At 37.0% G+C, this 17,680-nt stretch overlaps 1 protein-coding gene and 2 long non-coding RNA genes across 4 annotated transcripts in view; all 3 read left to right on the forward strand.

Moving 5' to 3' along the window:
- The window catches only part of LOC139147935 (amine oxidase [flavin-containing] B-like), a 77,580-nt gene extending 73,641 nt beyond the window's left edge, over positions 1 to 3,939 (forward strand). For both annotated transcript variants that reach the window (XM_070719168.1, XM_070719167.1), the window contains exon 21: positions 878 to 3,939. In XM_070719168.1, coding sequence (XP_070575269.1) covers positions 878 to 1,018 — 141 coding nt within the window. In that variant the 3' untranslated portion in view covers positions 1,019 to 3,939. The remainder of the gene's footprint in view (positions 1 to 877) is intronic.
- Positions 3,940 to 8,615: 4,676 nt separating this feature from the next.
- LOC139147886 (uncharacterized) lies at positions 8,616 to 11,664 on the forward strand. Its single transcript, XR_011555826.1, has 3 exons — positions 8,616 to 8,697; positions 10,574 to 10,780; positions 11,438 to 11,664. It is a non-coding gene; the product is annotated as an uncharacterized lncRNA (long non-coding RNA).
- A 482-nt stretch (positions 11,665 to 12,146) lies between these two features.
- On the forward strand, positions 12,147 to 15,554 carry LOC139147887 (uncharacterized). Its single transcript, XR_011555827.1, has 3 exons — positions 12,147 to 12,702; positions 13,966 to 14,018; positions 14,665 to 15,554. It is a non-coding gene; the product is annotated as an uncharacterized lncRNA (long non-coding RNA).
- The last annotated feature ends 2,126 nt before the right edge of the window (positions 15,555 to 17,680 follow it).

The raw sequence follows: 17,680 nt of genomic DNA on the forward strand, positions 1-17,680 counted from the left end.
ATTTGGAAGCCAAATTGCTATTTTCACTTCCCTGAACACAAGATGTTTTTCAAGATTGACCATACTTTGTTCATGAACATTGGAAAGCTTCTGCCCAACTGTTACACATCAGATGTTTCTGTAAAATAACTTGGAATGTGCTTCGTGGACAAATTTTCCAAAATCTCAAAATTTTTGTAAAACTTCATACTTTTACTGCTTGTGTGGAAACATTTTTGAAGTCTTGAGAGTGAAATGAACTTTGTTGTTACTTTGAAAGTCAAAAGTTAAATGTTTCTCCATAGAGTTAATATGGGATGTGGCAGCCATTTTGAATTTCGAAAAACAGGACGTTTCAGTAATTTGCTTCTCTCATCCTCACATTTGTACAGTGACCTAAAATTTTGGGTCATTTTTTAAGGAAATATTTTATAGTTTCATGTAGAATAGTATGAGCAAAAATTGAAAATTTCTGTTTTAAGGCATGTATTGCATCTGAAAAGTGAAAGACTTCAAGTTTTGCACAAACTTTCCTAAAGGGGTCTTTCAACCATCGTCTTTCAAAATCAAGAATGAAAATCAGGGGTCACTGTGCAAATTTTGCCACTAGAGAAACAAATTACCCAAAATTTACAGATATTTGAAATTCAAAATGGCTGCCATTCCCCTGGTAACTCTATGGAGAAATATAATATTTTCGATTTTCAAAAACCTATGATGGTAAACCTTTTTCTTATACCAAGAGCTTTAAAATGAGCCCCCACAAGTGGTAGATCAGAAAAGAATTGTAAAAGTTTAAGAGTCCAAATATCTGTCTTTGAGGCATTCTACGTACAATGCAAATCTCTGCCATATGTTGATTTCTGTATGCTTATATTCGTTATTTGTCTAATTACAGGAAGTTCCTGCCTTACCGTGTGAATACAGTACTCTTGAAAGAATGCTTCCATCTGTTCCTGGGTTTTTCCAATTCCTGGCATCTTCCGTCATAGTATTACTTGCCATCGGCATAGCTGGAATGTTCAGAGATTCCCTCTGAAGTGAGGGAAGTTCCAGTCACCCTCCCCTTTTGCAGAGTCTGGATGTTTGATACTTGATTCAGATGCGTGGGGATTACACACCTTATATTACCTCATGAATTTATGTTGTATTTTTTTTGAGAAATGCAAGGATTATCGCGTAATGTTGTACATGTGCTGCACGACAGGTCATGAACTTTAGGTGATTGCTTCTGCTTTATTGAGGGTGAGAAAATCTCATGCAACACAGGCCGCAAGAACAGATATTTGCTGAACAGTGAATGTGCAAATTATCCCATCTGACTGAATGAATTTCAGATCAATTGCAGAATGATAACCATGGTTTGTGTTAAACTGTTGGCAATATTGAATATGTGACATACTGTCTAACTGGAGGAGTTGCCAACACTGTCAGGTGTAATGATTGCCTAGGCAGTAATATTGGTCAATAACCAAGAAATCAACTCTGCAAAACTTGAAACATTGTCTGGAAGGAGGTAACGAGTAGTCAAAACAACACCACACATCCACACACATAACATCACACTCAGAATGCATCATTTGCAAGCAGTGCTTGTGCAGATCTGGTTATGTTGTTTTGGCTACATCTGATCTGCTTCCATATAATATTTCAACTTTCACAGAGTTGATTTCTTGTGATCGACTGATATTACCTCTAGACAATAGTCACACCTGGCAGTGTTGGTAACACGTCAATTTAGATAGTATGTCAGGTTCCCATATTACCAATGGTTCAACACAAACCACTGTAAAAGCTCAATAAGTGTAAGTTTGGACAATTTTGAATTGTAATCTGGTGTTGCCTGACCCTACTATTCTTCAGTCTTGATAAAAAAAACAATGTAAACAGTCTAGACTTAAAACTGAATGGATAACTTATTGAGTGAAACCTGTCAATGCAGACTCATATCCAATTAGGATGTGTCTAGTGAAGAAAAGTCAACCCCTAACTACAAATTATAGGGGTGTACCCCTATTGATAATAGTATATCCACATCAATTGGGGTATACCCCTATTGATATAGTGTACCCACATCAATTGGGGTATACCCCTATTGATAGTAGTACCATTATACCCACATCAATTCCGGTATACCCTGATTGATGCCTAGGCTGGTAGAATAATGAAATCAAATTGCTACACTTTTGTTGAATTCTGATAAAAATAGGGTGTCAACTGGAGGCGTAGAAGAGTGTTGTACTTTTTTTCCAGAACTGTCAATTTTCTTTCCGGTATTGTCACCCATGGTGCTATTTTCACTTTTTGAGTTTGTAGCAGTTGGAGAAATGTGATCTTGTGCAATTGTAGTTGTGACAATGTATCCTATCAACTTTAATGCTTACCTTTGTAAAGTTCTTCTTTTGCGTGTATCAAATGTGAATCGTGTATTTAAATGAGATATCGAGTAGGTATATGTACCTCCTGTTATTCCTGTTAATAAGCTTGGAGAAGTCAGTATGCAATGTCATAGTGATATTTACTTCCTGTAAACCAATCAGAGGTCAGCATTCCTTGTAGAGTTGCAACAGAACTAGCAGACAGGTCAGTATTCCTTGTTATTGACCTCCACTCATTGCTTATGATATTGTGATTTTGTGGTTTATTTTTTCTGTAATATTATTCAGTGTTTCAGGAAACTAAGGCCATCAATTTAATCCCAGGTTGCCATTAAAGTTATAGTGTCTTGAAAAATGAAAATAATAAAACCTTGTCCCCGGAAACTAAACCATTTCACAAAAAATGAGGGCATTACATATTTTTATCAGCCACATTTCTCATGTTAAAATATTTGAGATTCAAAATGGCAACATCATACTTTGTGTTGACAATTTCAGAAAAATATTGTATATTCACCGAAAAATATGCTGAACAATTTTCTCTTAATTGTAGGGCAGAAAAATGATTGAAAAATAAGTAATTCACAATTTTTGTACACATCTCTTGAGATATACCTTGAGGAAACACTCTGCCATTGATAGATTTTTGGAAACATTGGAGCAACTTTAAAAAAATTGTTGATTATTTTCTATCTCCTTTCCTTTCCTTTACAGTGAGCGAGATTGCAACACTGAAAATGTCAGACATTTTGAATTGCAAATGTTGGCGGTTTCTAAACAATTTTTCTTTCCACAAAAAAAATGAGTGATGACCCAAAATGTCTGATTTTGTCAAAGAAAAAAGAATGAAGCCCCTAAAATACCCGTGTTTCTGTTCAACATGCCTTCAGAAAACACATAACTTGGTAGGGCTAAATTTTTGTTATTTTTTATGTTCTATGGGGACAACTTATCGAAAAATTGCAAATATGGCAAAATCACCAGTATTGCATACATTCTTTTCACATAAGGTGAAATAAAGACTGTTTCAATGAGTCGAACCCATTAAAAATAACGAAGTACAAGTTCCCAACTGACCTACCCTATTTTTAAAGGGATGTTAACTGAAACACACAAAAAATGTTTGTGGCCCAAGAAATTCTTTATTGCCTAAGTGTAATATAGTATTCATTGTTCTGTAAGGCCTATGGAATGGTTGATTGCAAAAACGTTTATTGGTCTCAGATGCCAAATCTCTAGATTTTCTCACTCTTGCCCCTGTATCCAATTGCCCTATTGATACATTTACGAGTAGTGACGCTCTTCAGGAACATGGTGAGGTGAACTTAACCAGTGTGAATTTTTTCTATAGCTGCAAATTTTGTACACATTAGATAATGATAAGCTAGGCACCATAGAAGGGTGCTTGAAATTTACAAGGAGAAAGAATATCAGAAGTGTAATGGTTATTTTTTTAGGATGGTTGTATTGGTAATTCATACAGTCATGGAAACAATACCACAAATGAAATGGCCTTCATGAATTTTTGTATCCAAAGAAAACAGTATTGATTAACTGATTGTTAATGGAAATTCAAAGATTTTTTCAATCGTTAGAACCCTTTTTTCATCTAATCAAAGAAATTTTAACACATTGTACATGAAATTGATCCACCTGGTTGAAGAGAAATCGAACCATATCAGGTTAGAAGTATACCGAAGTGCCAATTGTTAAATTTACAAAAAAGTTACCTAAGTCTTATAAAATTAACTAAAATAGTAAGTGTAAGTAGCTTATTATTTAATTATTTCCAAGGAAGAATTCCTAGCATAAACAGCAGTTTTACAGAGTGATAAGGTGTTAATTTCTAAATGAAGCTGCAACCAAATTGCTGTCAAATTGCTGTTGGAATCATCTACTACCCAAATTGTGGTTTATTTTATCAAAACAAGTTTTGTACCTTCAGACTTCCTAAACATGTACCTAACATGTGTTCGGTATGTACATGCCCTGCATAGAAGCTATGTGCATTTCATCGGTTTGACAAGTAAGTGTCAAAAGTCATTTCCAAAGTTAGGCTTTAGCTTCTCACAGGGGTTTATGGTACCTCATAAAGGTTTCAGTATTGTTCAGCAGGTACAACCATTTTCAGTAATAGAGCGTGAAGCCACTGTAGTGAACTGCAATAAAACTGCTCACACTAATTAGTTTCAGCTGTAGCCAGCTGGCAAAGTCGACAACATTGTATGTCCCAGGCAGACAGTTTGTCTGGGGAAGTTGATTTGTACATGGACCAGTGCATGGTAATGTTACATTGTATCTTAATCTTGAACACGGGGTGCCAATCGTAAACTCTCATTTACAACCCGAGCCTCAGACAGAGCTAGTTTTGCCTTTGTACAAGCAGACTTTTTGTCTGTATCAGGTAAACTCTCATTTACAACCCGAGCCTCAGACAGAGCTAGTTTTGCCTTTGTACAAGCAGACTTTTTGTCTGTATCAAGTAGCCGTGTTCAACACCAAAGTGGCCACGGCTACAGCTGAAAGTAATTAGTGTTAGCAGTTTTATTGCAGTTCACTGCAGTGGCATCGCGCTCTATTACTGAAAATGGTTGTATTACGAATCAGGACTTGTATGTATGCTGTAGCGTTATCGTGACACACATTGTCTGTAATTGACCTTTCACCCCATACTCCATATACATTTTGATGTTTATTGTCATTCCCAAAGGACTTCTCATCTGTGTGGTGTGCGTATTGGAGTGTCAGTATGACAAAATATGGCCTTTTACTTAGGGTTCTAAGTTACTGTATCGCCTTGTGAAGTCACAGCTCTTGATTCTAAATTGAATCAGGCATTGAAATTTGTTTTGAAGCCATTTAAGTACGTGCTAAATGATGATACAGAGGCATGATAACACTTAAGTTCTCCACTCTTTCTCCTTGCGTTTACACCACATAAGCTTAAAGAAAGAAAGAATACAACAGAACAGAATATCGCTTTCAAACCCACTGATATCCATTGAAGGTTTCAACAGCCATAGTTTCATTGAAAGTTATGCAGCATTTCAGCCAATGCATTTTTTGCGGGTTTGGAGGGATTGGATTGTACGTATGCTTTGATAGCGCTTATTTGTAATGCGACCTTTTGTTAGATGTGCTTTGTGAACTCAGGGGTGCGTGTGTCAAATGTTGTCGTCTGCAATGTTTGAACTGTATATGCACGTGGCAAATTTTCTGACAGCTGTTCATAATGAATATCTTTCTTGAAGGCTGATGTGTGTACTGGTGACTTCCAGACTGCAGTTGATCTTGCTGAGTTTTCCAATTAATGACTTGATTTCCATCAATCCTCTAATAAAGAAAATATACCATGTATGCATTGTTGTGTGACAGTCTTTCCTTTGGAACGTCAACCGTGGTGTTGAAAGAACCAAGTATGCTTGCAACAGTGTTCCACTATGTGTAGACACTGGCTATCATATTTAGTTGAACCGACTAACTCAACATAATTCCCCATACAAGAAGGAGAAAAACAATCATTAAGTGGTAAAATTCAACTTTGAAATGTCAATATGCCAAATTGATGAAAGAATGCTGTCCAAGCCAGCAGTTTGAGCACGGATATCGACCAACAAGAACTGACTGTGTCTCTTCTCTGTGAACTTTCAGATGTAAGTTAACTTTTATCCCTTTGCAACCTCAGTTCTTGAACATTGCTAGCTAAGTACAACTTCACTAATACCAGAATTCTTGATGATAATACTGTAATAAACTCATTTGTTTTCTGTGTTTACACACAGTGATGGATGTGCTCTGAACAAGACTGCTTTACCTAAATAGGCATTGTTTGTTTTTACCACTCCATCCCTTGTTAGAAACAGAGTTGATATGTGACTGTTGTCATTACACTGTGCTTCTGTCAAAATTTTGTGCCCAGTTGATTTAAGTTGTTTGCCCAACCGCTCTCAAAATCGCCTTACAGTTTCAAGAGACCGTCATGTTCAAATTTGCTCAAATATATGATGATACACTGTATATGCATACTTGAAACATTCAGGATTTCCCCGTTTTTGACAAAACAAATCTGTTAAAAGTGTTTTTTGTGTAACTTTTCCAATTTGATTTCTTGCTTCCCAGGCGCGACTTCTTTCAGATTTGTTCAAATTGTGATGAAATTTACAGACGTTTAGGAGTGTAGAATTTTTTTTCTAAAACCGCTCGTCTCTAATAACTTTCAAATATTTTCATTTAATTGTGGTTTATTGATACCAAGGTTGACCGTAAAAACTAGTGTAGGATTAGCATGTTTAATAATATCACGGAGGATTCCCTCCTAAATTTTACGGGAAATATGACGTCTTGCTCACTTCAGGCTCCATGTATCTGATAGCTGTCCTTAAAGGTTCATGTGTTTGGCCACTGATTGAAGTTTGTTTAAATCATATTGACATAATTCGTTTTCTTAAAATAAAAAGCGTAACACGAACTGCTACTATTACATCTTCAAAACTTGATTTGTTAAATCTCACTCTATGGGTAACCAGATGATTCAGTTTTATGCTAATTATCGTGAAATTATTTTCATATTGTGAACGTCCTGCATTTGCAAATTAATCAGTACGAGATATAGAATACTCACTTAGCTATTAGTTTGTACAGAAAGTAACGGTGTTGCTTCATTACATTTTTGTTGATATTGTTCTTTGAGACGTTTTTCAAGCAAATGTCGAGGACAAATTACGCCAGGACTGGGACCCCGGACCCACCGCACGAGACACCATTGCTGAGCACGGGTAGATCTTGACCGGAAACGAAAACTCTTAGCCACTCCATCACTGAAAATAAATGGGTTAATAATCGAATATGAAGCATTTGATCTATTGAAACATGTATATTTGGTTTTAATGCAAATTATAATCATTTTAACGTATCTGCATTCAGTTTGAAATGGCTTAATTCCTTTCGACGAAAGGCTACGACGGGATTGAGCACTGTTACGGTGTCTTCCATGAGTAAACGAAACCAAAGTACTTGGGTTGTTCATCATGTCATATTTTGCATAAATGTGGACAACAACAACAAAGAGTAGCAACATATGAGTAAGTTGCCCTGGTTGCTACACAGTCAGATATCAACATGTTATAGTTTTTGCACATTTTAAAATTATTCTTTCATTTCACCTTTAAATGTGATGATTGACCGATCGGCGGTCAAACTAGTCGTTTTTTTCAGTCAGTAAAACACAGTTTTACCACAATTTTATTCACATGGTCAGTGGTAACAGCTGCTCAAGTAAGTTAATGCATGGGTGTTTGTACCCATCAAGCCCAAAAGTAAGAAAATGATCAGTTATCTTTAAAAACCACGCGATTTGATTGATATTTGGCCTAATTATTGGAATTATTAAATTCTTTAAAATTAATGTCTGCCTAAATCTTGACGAGTTGAGTCACGTGACCAAATCTGATATTTTCCGCCAAAATTTATGTCTTTATTAATTTTAATATTCCAACCGTAACCCGTTAAATTTTCTTGATTTTCTCTGCACTTTTGGAAACAACATCTATCATATTCTTTCAAAAATACATGGCACTTATGAAACTCTATCTATACTTCTTTCTGATATTCAAAATATTCATGTAAAACGTCAAAAATATGTATTTGTTGTTTTTTTGTGAAGAAATGTTATTCAAAATTCAATAATTTTGCATATACCACTAGTTCCAACACAAGTTCCTATCCCATTGTACATTAATTGGTCATAATATTTTAAATATTTTGATGTTTAACGGTTGGAATATTCAGTATTTGCAATATACAATTTTGGCGGGAAAATAATAGATTATGGTCATGTGATCTGACTTAGGTAATATATTATGATAAATTTCAACTTAATCAAATGCAAAAATATTTCTGGCAATTTTCAGAATTTTCTGACCAGGTCTGATTAAAAAGTATGTTCAAACTGATTTTACATGTATGTATGCCTATGCCCATGCATTAACATACCTGAGTGTGTGAAGAATGTTCCCTAATGATCGGACGCCGCTCCATGTAATCACCTCGATGTCAAAATTACGGTGAATGGAAATTTATAAATAGTATTCAGAATAAGTGACAAAGAAAACCGAGAGAAATAGACAATATGCGATGACACATTCATATACACAGGGTGTCAGCAGATATATCTTGTCTGTACTATAAATACATGTGTCATTATTCACTGCATAAACATGCAAAAATGTTCATATGCTTCAAATAAATGTTCACCCTTCCGCGTGTAACCACTGTCGCCCGTAGATGCTTTCTACCAACAGTGCTTGTCTTTCATCAGGTTGCGTAACTTTGGGGAGTATAGGTAAGCGATATATATACACTGTGCTACAATTCATTCTCTACTCTAAAATACTCCCAGGAACAAAGTAGGTTGTACACAATACCATATTTCGCTCTTGTGTAGAAGTATGCACATAAAATCTATTGTCTGGCTTTGTGAATGTATGAGACCCTCGCGTGCGCGATTTTTAAACGGCATAATGCTAACTTTCGATGATTTTTTTCACTCTTATTATTTTGTACATCGATTGCAAATTCTTATTCTACACCCAAAAGAATGTTGAAATATACACCGTTTAGGTTGCCAACATAGTGTCTATTTGTGTAAAATGCCCTCAGTCTGTTATTGTTTACATTTGAATTCTAGTCTGGACCAGAATTCATTTATAAACGATAACAATGCAATTTACCCATGTTCAGGGTGAGTTGACAAGCTGAATACTGTGTATATCAACATGCTTTGGGGAGTAGAACAAGAAATTATGGTTGAAGCAAAAATATTGAAAAAAATCCATCAAAAGTTTGCATTACTGGTCCTTTCACGAACAAGCACGTTTATACATTCGTGCGTCTGTTATGCATGGACATTTCAGTGTGGCAGATCGACCCCAGTTTCTGATTGAGAAATCTACGATAAAACTCTCAGTCGATACGACAGACCTAATAAAGGCACAGAAGCCGATGGTTGTAAATTAGGTTTGTAATTTATTACGGGGTCGTGGGCTAACCTTCAATTCACTTGGACCCAGAAAAGATGCTTTCAGCTTTGCTTCATATGAATGGTTGCTTTTTGATCTCATGATACTAATAATAGACACCCAACATTCGGCTCCCGTTCCCATGACAATTATCAGTGGTTATTTTGGTGAATAAACACAGTCTTTGCACCACTACAAGCACAGACCGAACGGAAGCATTAAACGTTGATAAGGGCAACCCGCATTATGAAGTTAAAAGCCTGAAAATTACAACACAATATAAAAGTGGCGAATACAGCTGATGTATTTCAAGACGGGGTCGTAGCATTTGACACGGAAATATTTGATATAAAATATTTGAATAAGAATAGTACTTAAAACAAACTCGAAAAAAGAACGATTTGGGAAAGAGACAAAGTGGTACTTGGCACCCTACACCAATCGCACGTAATTATAACCATATTATACGCCTTTAACATATACATGAATTAGTAAGTGCACACATCTTACAATGACTGTACACTGTTCGTGAGATCTGAGAAGAGTTTGCCGACAAGTAAAGCCACTCTACCTTACGACGGAGGAAAGCTGATGGAATATATACCATTCCATATACATATAAGCTTACTTTCAGGCCCTCAGGTGAATTTGCAATAAGCGCGATCCCAGAGCTGCAACCATGGCTAGTATTTTGATAGTAAGGTAGAATGCGCCTCGAGGACAAATAGTCGGACCCTCAAGCTTTTACGATTCTTTTCTGATCAACCCACTTGTGGGGGCTCATTTTATAGCTCTTGGTGTAAGAAAAATTGTCACCGTCTTAGTTTTTCGAAAATGGAAAATTTTATATTTCTCCATACTATGGTAGAGTTAACACAGGGATGGCGGCCTTTTTGAATGTCAAATATCGGTAAATCTTGGGTAATTTGTTTCTCTAGTATAAAAATTTGCACGGTGACCCCCGACTTTTATTCTTGATTTTGAAAGAGTAAGATTGCAAGATTGCTTGGAGAAAGTTGGAGAAAATGTTTAAGTCTTCACTTTTGAGGCGCATACTACACCTTACGTCACTTCTGTGACCAGTCTAAATGTTGTCACGTCATCGGTGTCGCCACTCAAGATGTAAAAAGTTACCGTTCATTATATATCTCCCATCATTTCTACGTGCCTCATAATAACTGAAAGCTCTCTTACCAAAAGACGAAAGGCGAAGTCCGACAAGTTCAGCGGGCATTGCTGAGGACTATACCAAACAATTGACATCCTGCATCGAGCAACATGAAGAATGGAGCCCAGAGAGTGTCGAAATCAAACAACCAACCATATTCGCTATGCACAGTGTGTAAAGTATCTCGCTTGTTCCCTCTGGTTTTAGGAGTATTTCTCGGAGCTATTATCCAGGAAATGGTAAGTCGTAATTCTAGTAATAACTCACCAAATTAAAGACAGGGCGAGTAAAAGAGAGAGTGGTGGACACATATGAGTGCTTACTCCTAATGGCCAAGGAGTGGTATGCTTTATTTCATATTGTGGATTGTATCAAAAAAAATTTTAAGTATCATTTGGGTACTATACCTCTAAACAACCAAACGAACAAACAAACACCGTTCTTTATTGACAGACAACACAAAAATAACTCTTTATTGGTTCTTTATTGTATATGGAAATACTTATACGTTACAAAAAACAAATGCGTATAAACAAATAAGCGAGGAGCCAGAGTTCCATGTGTACGAATTCCTTAACATCTCTGATACTGGTACTCTGTATTTTAGATCACATTAGCTCCTTAACATTACCTTTAAGGAGTAAATACTGCTTTAATTTTTAGACATTCTGTCGCTTCTTAGGCATATTACCTATAACAAAGTTGATGTAAATGTATATTTACCATTGTTCGGCAATTTTACAATGGAAACTAGTTGTATGTGATTTCTTCCCATCCTGTCAGCTGCCGAACTGCCAAACCATAATTCTGTCCGCCATGTCGTTCAGATGGTGTAATTTTTTCCATACTACTACATTTACCGTATGTTTGTTCGTTTGTTTTTTTCTTCGTCTTAGTCTTGGTTTGGCTCTGTCAAGTCTACACTGTACTTCAGCAGTGACACTACGCTAGTTGGAAGCACACAGTGCCCGTCAACCGTCGATAAGGTATACCTGGACACAATGCCTGCCAGATCACATCCCAACTTTTCAGACATTGAGATCGGTGCTTTGAACGCCCAACCTACGAACGGAAAACCTTTCACCTCTCATCTCACGAATCTTGCAGTCACCTCACCGGTTACTTCCAGGTACAGCAGTTGATTATAGTTACCCCTTCTCTCGCAGTAAGCTTCATCTGTGGCTATCGGGTTAAGACTATGTGCATACTATAAGACATTAAAAACTTATGTGATTTGTCATTGACTTTAGGTGCCAAGATATAGCTAAGCATTGCGACTATATCGGTTTGACCCGATAGTGATAGTGTATAGTAGTATGTGCCGCCACAAGAAAGGCGCCTGAAATAACTACGTTGTTGCAAACACTCATCTAGTTTCCTTGGTAACAATGTTCATTTTGAATCAAATCACCTGAAAGGAAGGTGCTCGGTTCTCTGATTGTATTTTGTCCAAAAACGTAACTTTAATCACATAAAACAAGAGAAGAAACTGTGATAAATGTGAAAGTTAATATGCTTTGGTGCGCGTGAGATGTCTGCTTATAATATTAATATTCAGCTTAGCATTGAGTTTTTCTAAATATATTTATTTTCACAATGCAGATGGGACCTTCGAGGGAGCGGGAACGCGTCTCTGTTTTCCCAAGGTGATATTATCGAGGCAGTGATTGAGACATTCGATACCAACGGTCAAAGACGTCGTGTTGGCGGAGACTTCTTCTTTGCCTCGATGTCAAACACAAAACTGCAGAAGTCTACCGCCGGGAGGGTGGTCGATCACGGTAATGGCACTTACAGGGTGTATTTCTACGCTGGTTGGACTGGACCTGCTACTGCAAGGATTATATTAGTACATCCACGCGAGGCAGTTAACTGGATCGAAAACGTGTACAGACGCAAAGAAAGGCGTGTGGACTGGACTGGGCGGTTTGAGAACAAGACATCCAGCGAAGACAGCACATGCTACGTTCTGGGTGACTCAGCCTGTAAAAACAGATGCGTGTACAGCAACGTCAACGCTATTGGAAATACAGCATTTGTCTGTGACAAGCCAGAGAATTTAACTTGTGAAGATATAGTTACCATTAAATCTCAGAGTTAGCACGTTGAAGATTTACGTCAACCAAGCGCTCGCAGAGGATAAGAAATTTTTGTTTGAAAGGTAAGGTTTGGTGGCGACTCTCTAGCAATATGACAACACACAATAACTGCTCTAAATGATTATACGTGAGCGAGTGTGCGCATTCATGCAAGCGAACAAATTAGAGAAACTATGTACTTTTCAACTAGGAAATCGCAAAATATTTAATTGACATGATGTGAAATTACTTTACACTGACCCTTCTCTAATTATTCACCGATATTTCGAACCAGTTGATAATCCATACCAGACGTAATCAATCAAAGCAATTTCTATCTAAGATGAAAAGAAACCCCCCTAATCCTATATTTTCAAAAAGCAGAGAATCTTAAGTTTAGTATAATGGTAGCAACAGTTTACTCGAAGGATGACGGGGTGTATATTTGGGACAAAAAACCTGAATTGTGGTATTAATGATAAAAATTAATTTCAGTAATAAACTTGACACTATTTTCTGAAATGCAAGATTTCATTTGAAAGAAGAGTATATGTATAAAAAATTACTATTTTATTTTGCATTATCTATAATCTTCAGTTTAAAATGGTATGGGTTGAAAGACTGGCACTTAAAAAGTTATTTTAAAACATGATTAGCAAAATTAAAGTACCTCGTATTTAAAATGTAAGAATTTTATTGCCAAACAAAACATCACTTTATTATATAGCATCGAAAGAACAGAATGTGAAAATTTAAGAAAATTTGACCCAGCCAGAGTGGATTTAAATTCTTTGGAAATCCTGAAATTTGGAGAAGAGAGAAGCTAAGAAATCGGGTGATTCGCATACATTTGCATAATTAACATTTTGTCACGCAACTTATGACTGCTTGACAAGCTAAGAGGTGAACCCAACCAATCTTTTAATCTTAAAATGGAGTGCATGTTTGCAAACAAGTGATTTTTGAGTATAGTACGCCGGCCATTAAAGAACCTAAAAGATCTTTGCTATGGGTATAACCAGAACTCCACATACGACCATAGTCTAATACCTTCATTTTTTATAAGACATCGTACACATCATCACAAGTCTATTATTTTTTAAACCTCTTTCATTTCGGTCCCTCTCCTTTCACCTCTATTTATCTATGTACATATATCTTTTCAGCATTATGACATGCTGTCGAGGGTAATCTGCAACCATGGACTACTCCAACACTATGACAATCAGTAAACTGCATGGTATTCATTGAGTTACGGACACTCTCATATTGCACTTAATGTAATCTTATGTATGCATAGATATCAAATGTAAAGCAGTAATTCTTGGTATTTTATTTTTCTCCAGGCCTTATATCATGATGTCATTGGCTGACAATCCACGCCATCTCACAATACGAGGTAATCTTCTAGGTTTCGTTTCTTGTTTCCTTTCGTTGTTCATCCATAGACATGACAATTACAATTTTGAACCTAGAGTAACAATAGGCTGCATATTGTCAAAATATACCCACATCGCAGATGGTTTTTTTTTATTTGCGTGTGTTTTTAAGAGGTAATATTTAGACTAGACTGTTCTTCGTAAAACTGCTGTGTTCAGCCACTTTACTAAATCAGATCACAGTCCTCTCATCACTGTGATCAGGGTAAGGTATTCGACTGTCTGTATTTGTATTTGCACGGTATAACCACATTCATTTCAGGGACTGTGTGCAGATGGACTGTAGTACAACTGAATTTGCACTTGGAACTCTAAATGTATCAAAGCACAAATATGTTCATTGGTAATTCAGATCACACCTGTGCAAGACTGGAAGGAATTAAGTGGTCCTATATGACATCAGAGCTTGTCTTCGGTTTGTGTATTTCTTTTCACCTGGGCGTGGTTGGATTTGAAGATCTGTCGGAGGAAGGATGGCTAGAGCGGCACCCTTTACCAATAAAATATGTGGTCGCTTGGTCGTCTCCTGACAATTGCGCATGCATCTGTCCCCCCCCCCCCCCCCCGATTTCTTTATCAATACTATGAACTAATTCACAATTTCAGAAACGAACGCAAGTCTTGAACAAGAAGATGACACTGACCATCTACCGGCTTGTGGGGCAGATCTTCCGATACCGGTATCTGACGGTTTCTGGGTAAACAGACTTTTGTGGGCATCACTCGTCTGCAAGGCACGCCATTGGACCATCACAGAAATTCGACGGTGCCTCAAGGACAAGACTGTTCTAATGCTCGGGGATTCGACAGTCAGGCAATTGCATGAAGTCATCACAGATGTGTTGAAGGAGAAATCACTGCCAAGTTTGACATCCCGATCGTGGACAAACAGCGCTTACAATGCAACCTTGACTTTCCACTTTCACGCACTGCAAGTTGGTAGTTCCACGATAAACTTTTGGCGCCAGAAATTCGAAAGCGACGTGATTGACAGCATACCAGCTACGGAGTGCAACACTGTGATAGTCTTGAGCATTTCTTACCACTTCGCATCCTGGACCAAGGACTCTTACAGGGAAAGGCTTCTCTGCGTACGCAGGGCAATCCTTCGCTTCAAGTCCCGCTGTCCTGATTCTACAGTCATTGTGAAAAGTACCCATCCTAGAGATCATAGACTTGATCAGGCGTACATTCACAGCAGTGACTGGATAATGTATGATATGAATAGGATGATGCGATCTATATTAGGAGGCATTGCTGTGAGCTTTCTCGATGTATATGACATGTCGCTGGCTCATTTTGCTTGGAACAATGTTCATATGCCACTGGAAAGTGTCATCCGACAGCAGGCAGACATGTTGCTTTCATATATATGTCCTTATTTTAATTCTTAATTGCAATTTCTGTAATTGTTATCATATTAATATATAAAACTTAAATTTTGAACAGTATTGATCCATTCACAAGGAGAAATAATAAATCAAGCATATATTCAATGCACGGAAACTACAATCATTTTACCCGCTGATATAAGTTCCCAGAATTTATTTATTTATTTATTTATTTATTTATTTATTTATTTATTTATTTATTTATTTCCCACTTTCTTATTTATCAATGCACTCACGTATTGGTGAGATAGCTAGACGAAAAGTTCTAGTCCAAATGACTTACTAGACAATTTGCCCCAAACTCTAATGAGTCGAATGAGACTTTTGAAGCTAGCCTTTCGCAATACGTTTGGCCAACACTAAGAAACAGTAACATTGCGTATGTGAAAGAGTAACGTTTTGCCGGTAATCTTTACGAGAGTGGCATGTCAGACAAGTGCGTTGTCTATTATTATGTGACGACTGCAAAAATATATGATGAATTGAACCCGACTTTTTAAACGATTAACGGTTTCGAGCTTACATGTACTTCGGACACTTTGAAAGACAGGTAGCTTGCGATGAAAAGCCCTCCGGGCCACAGAAACGATCGACACTGCAAGGTTCACTAACTTGCTTGCGTGAACTAAGTTTGCACACTTCTATGCTGTAGTTCTCGCGAGATTGAAATTCACAATAACGCGCAATCAGACACCAATAATGCATGCGACATGGGCATTCGGCATCTATAGTCAAAATAATTTATATATTTGCCACTACGATACGCACTTCTTTGTCATGGCCTTTAGCACAACACCAAAGGTCACAGGCTAACAAATTTATGAGGTTTTTCGATAAAATCTCATAAGGGAAGTGGTTAAAGAATGTAAACAGGCGGCAAGAAACCAAGCTTACCAAATCTCTAAGACCTGCAAAGGCGGCGTACTTTTAGCGTAGTCTACTTGACTGTGATTTTAGTAATTGTGCATTTGCTTAATTTTGATATTAAGTTTCACAGCACTTTACAGTGTTACTTTACATTGTGCAGCTATTATTATTGGCTGGCAAAAGTGCCCTAGTACTTTTGCAATATTTTCATCATAACAAGTGACCCTAAATACGAGCAAACCTACGAAATAATTGATTCTATCGATCTCATACCACCTTTACTGACCTCTTGACCGGGCCCGGTCAAGAGGTCAGTAAAGGTGGTATTGAGAAGTAGTACTTCTGGTAAGACCACAGTTGCTCGTTTGAAAAAAACACGGTGAAGTGACGACTTTGCTCAACAAAAAAGTCGTGATCTCTGTTGAGATTTTTTGGTTCTCGAGAAACTTTTTGGGTCAAGCGAATCTTATGGAGGCGTCGTTATAGTTAGTTTTTATGTACGTTTTGGTGTAACACATGCTGTTGGTTTACACATTTTCACATTTTCAGATCGATAAGAATCTTCAAAATTTTCAAATACTGTATTAACTAACGCGGCTTATGCTGAAATCGGCCGCCAGAGTGACAAGTCAGGATATTATAAAACTTAAACTCATTTTGTTATCGAAGTACTCATTCACAATGCCAATTGTGCAAGAATAACAATGTATTGTCACGGAGTACCTATTGTCTCTAGTCAACGCAACTGACCCATTTTGACCTATGATACTCTGAAACAAACTTAAAAGAATGGCCAGTCCTACATCATCCAAATTTTGAAAGAACAGACAAGTTAGTGACCTTCGAATGGTGTCAATACCAAATGCTTCAGAGAACTGCCGACATAAAATCTAACATTAAATTGTGAGAGTAGTCTGTAGGGCTACTGTTCTCTGCAGACCACAAAATTGATCTCCGGATTTCACAAGTTAAAATATACGTGTGCACTCTTGCAATTTCTCAACGTCAACTTGTAGTTGGACCAAGTCAATGTTACGGAGTTAGGCTTTGGGTTATCTACTGCTAGTTAGATTACTTCTACGAACGGTAGAATAGCGCTACTTAGTAACTTCCTTCTTATTGCAAATGCTGTTCAAAAATATTTACCTACTTTGGAATTTTGGTTTGTCGCAGGTCTATGCATCTATTTCTAATGTTATTGAGATTTTATTTTTAATTTTATTTTATTTTTATTTTATTATTTTATTTTATTAATAATGACTTCCACAGCCGAGGCCATTTATGGAAGACTGTTAGTAAAAATACAGATACAGAGTTAAGCATGAAGACAAGACGAACAAACTTTAACAAATACTGAGAAAACA

Source organism: Ptychodera flava, chromosome 13, assembly GCF_041260155.1.
Source record: "Ptychodera flava strain L36383 chromosome 13, AS_Pfla_20210202, whole genome shotgun sequence".
NCBI classification, from domain to species: domain Eukaryota; kingdom Metazoa; phylum Hemichordata; class Enteropneusta; family Ptychoderidae; genus Ptychodera; species Ptychodera flava.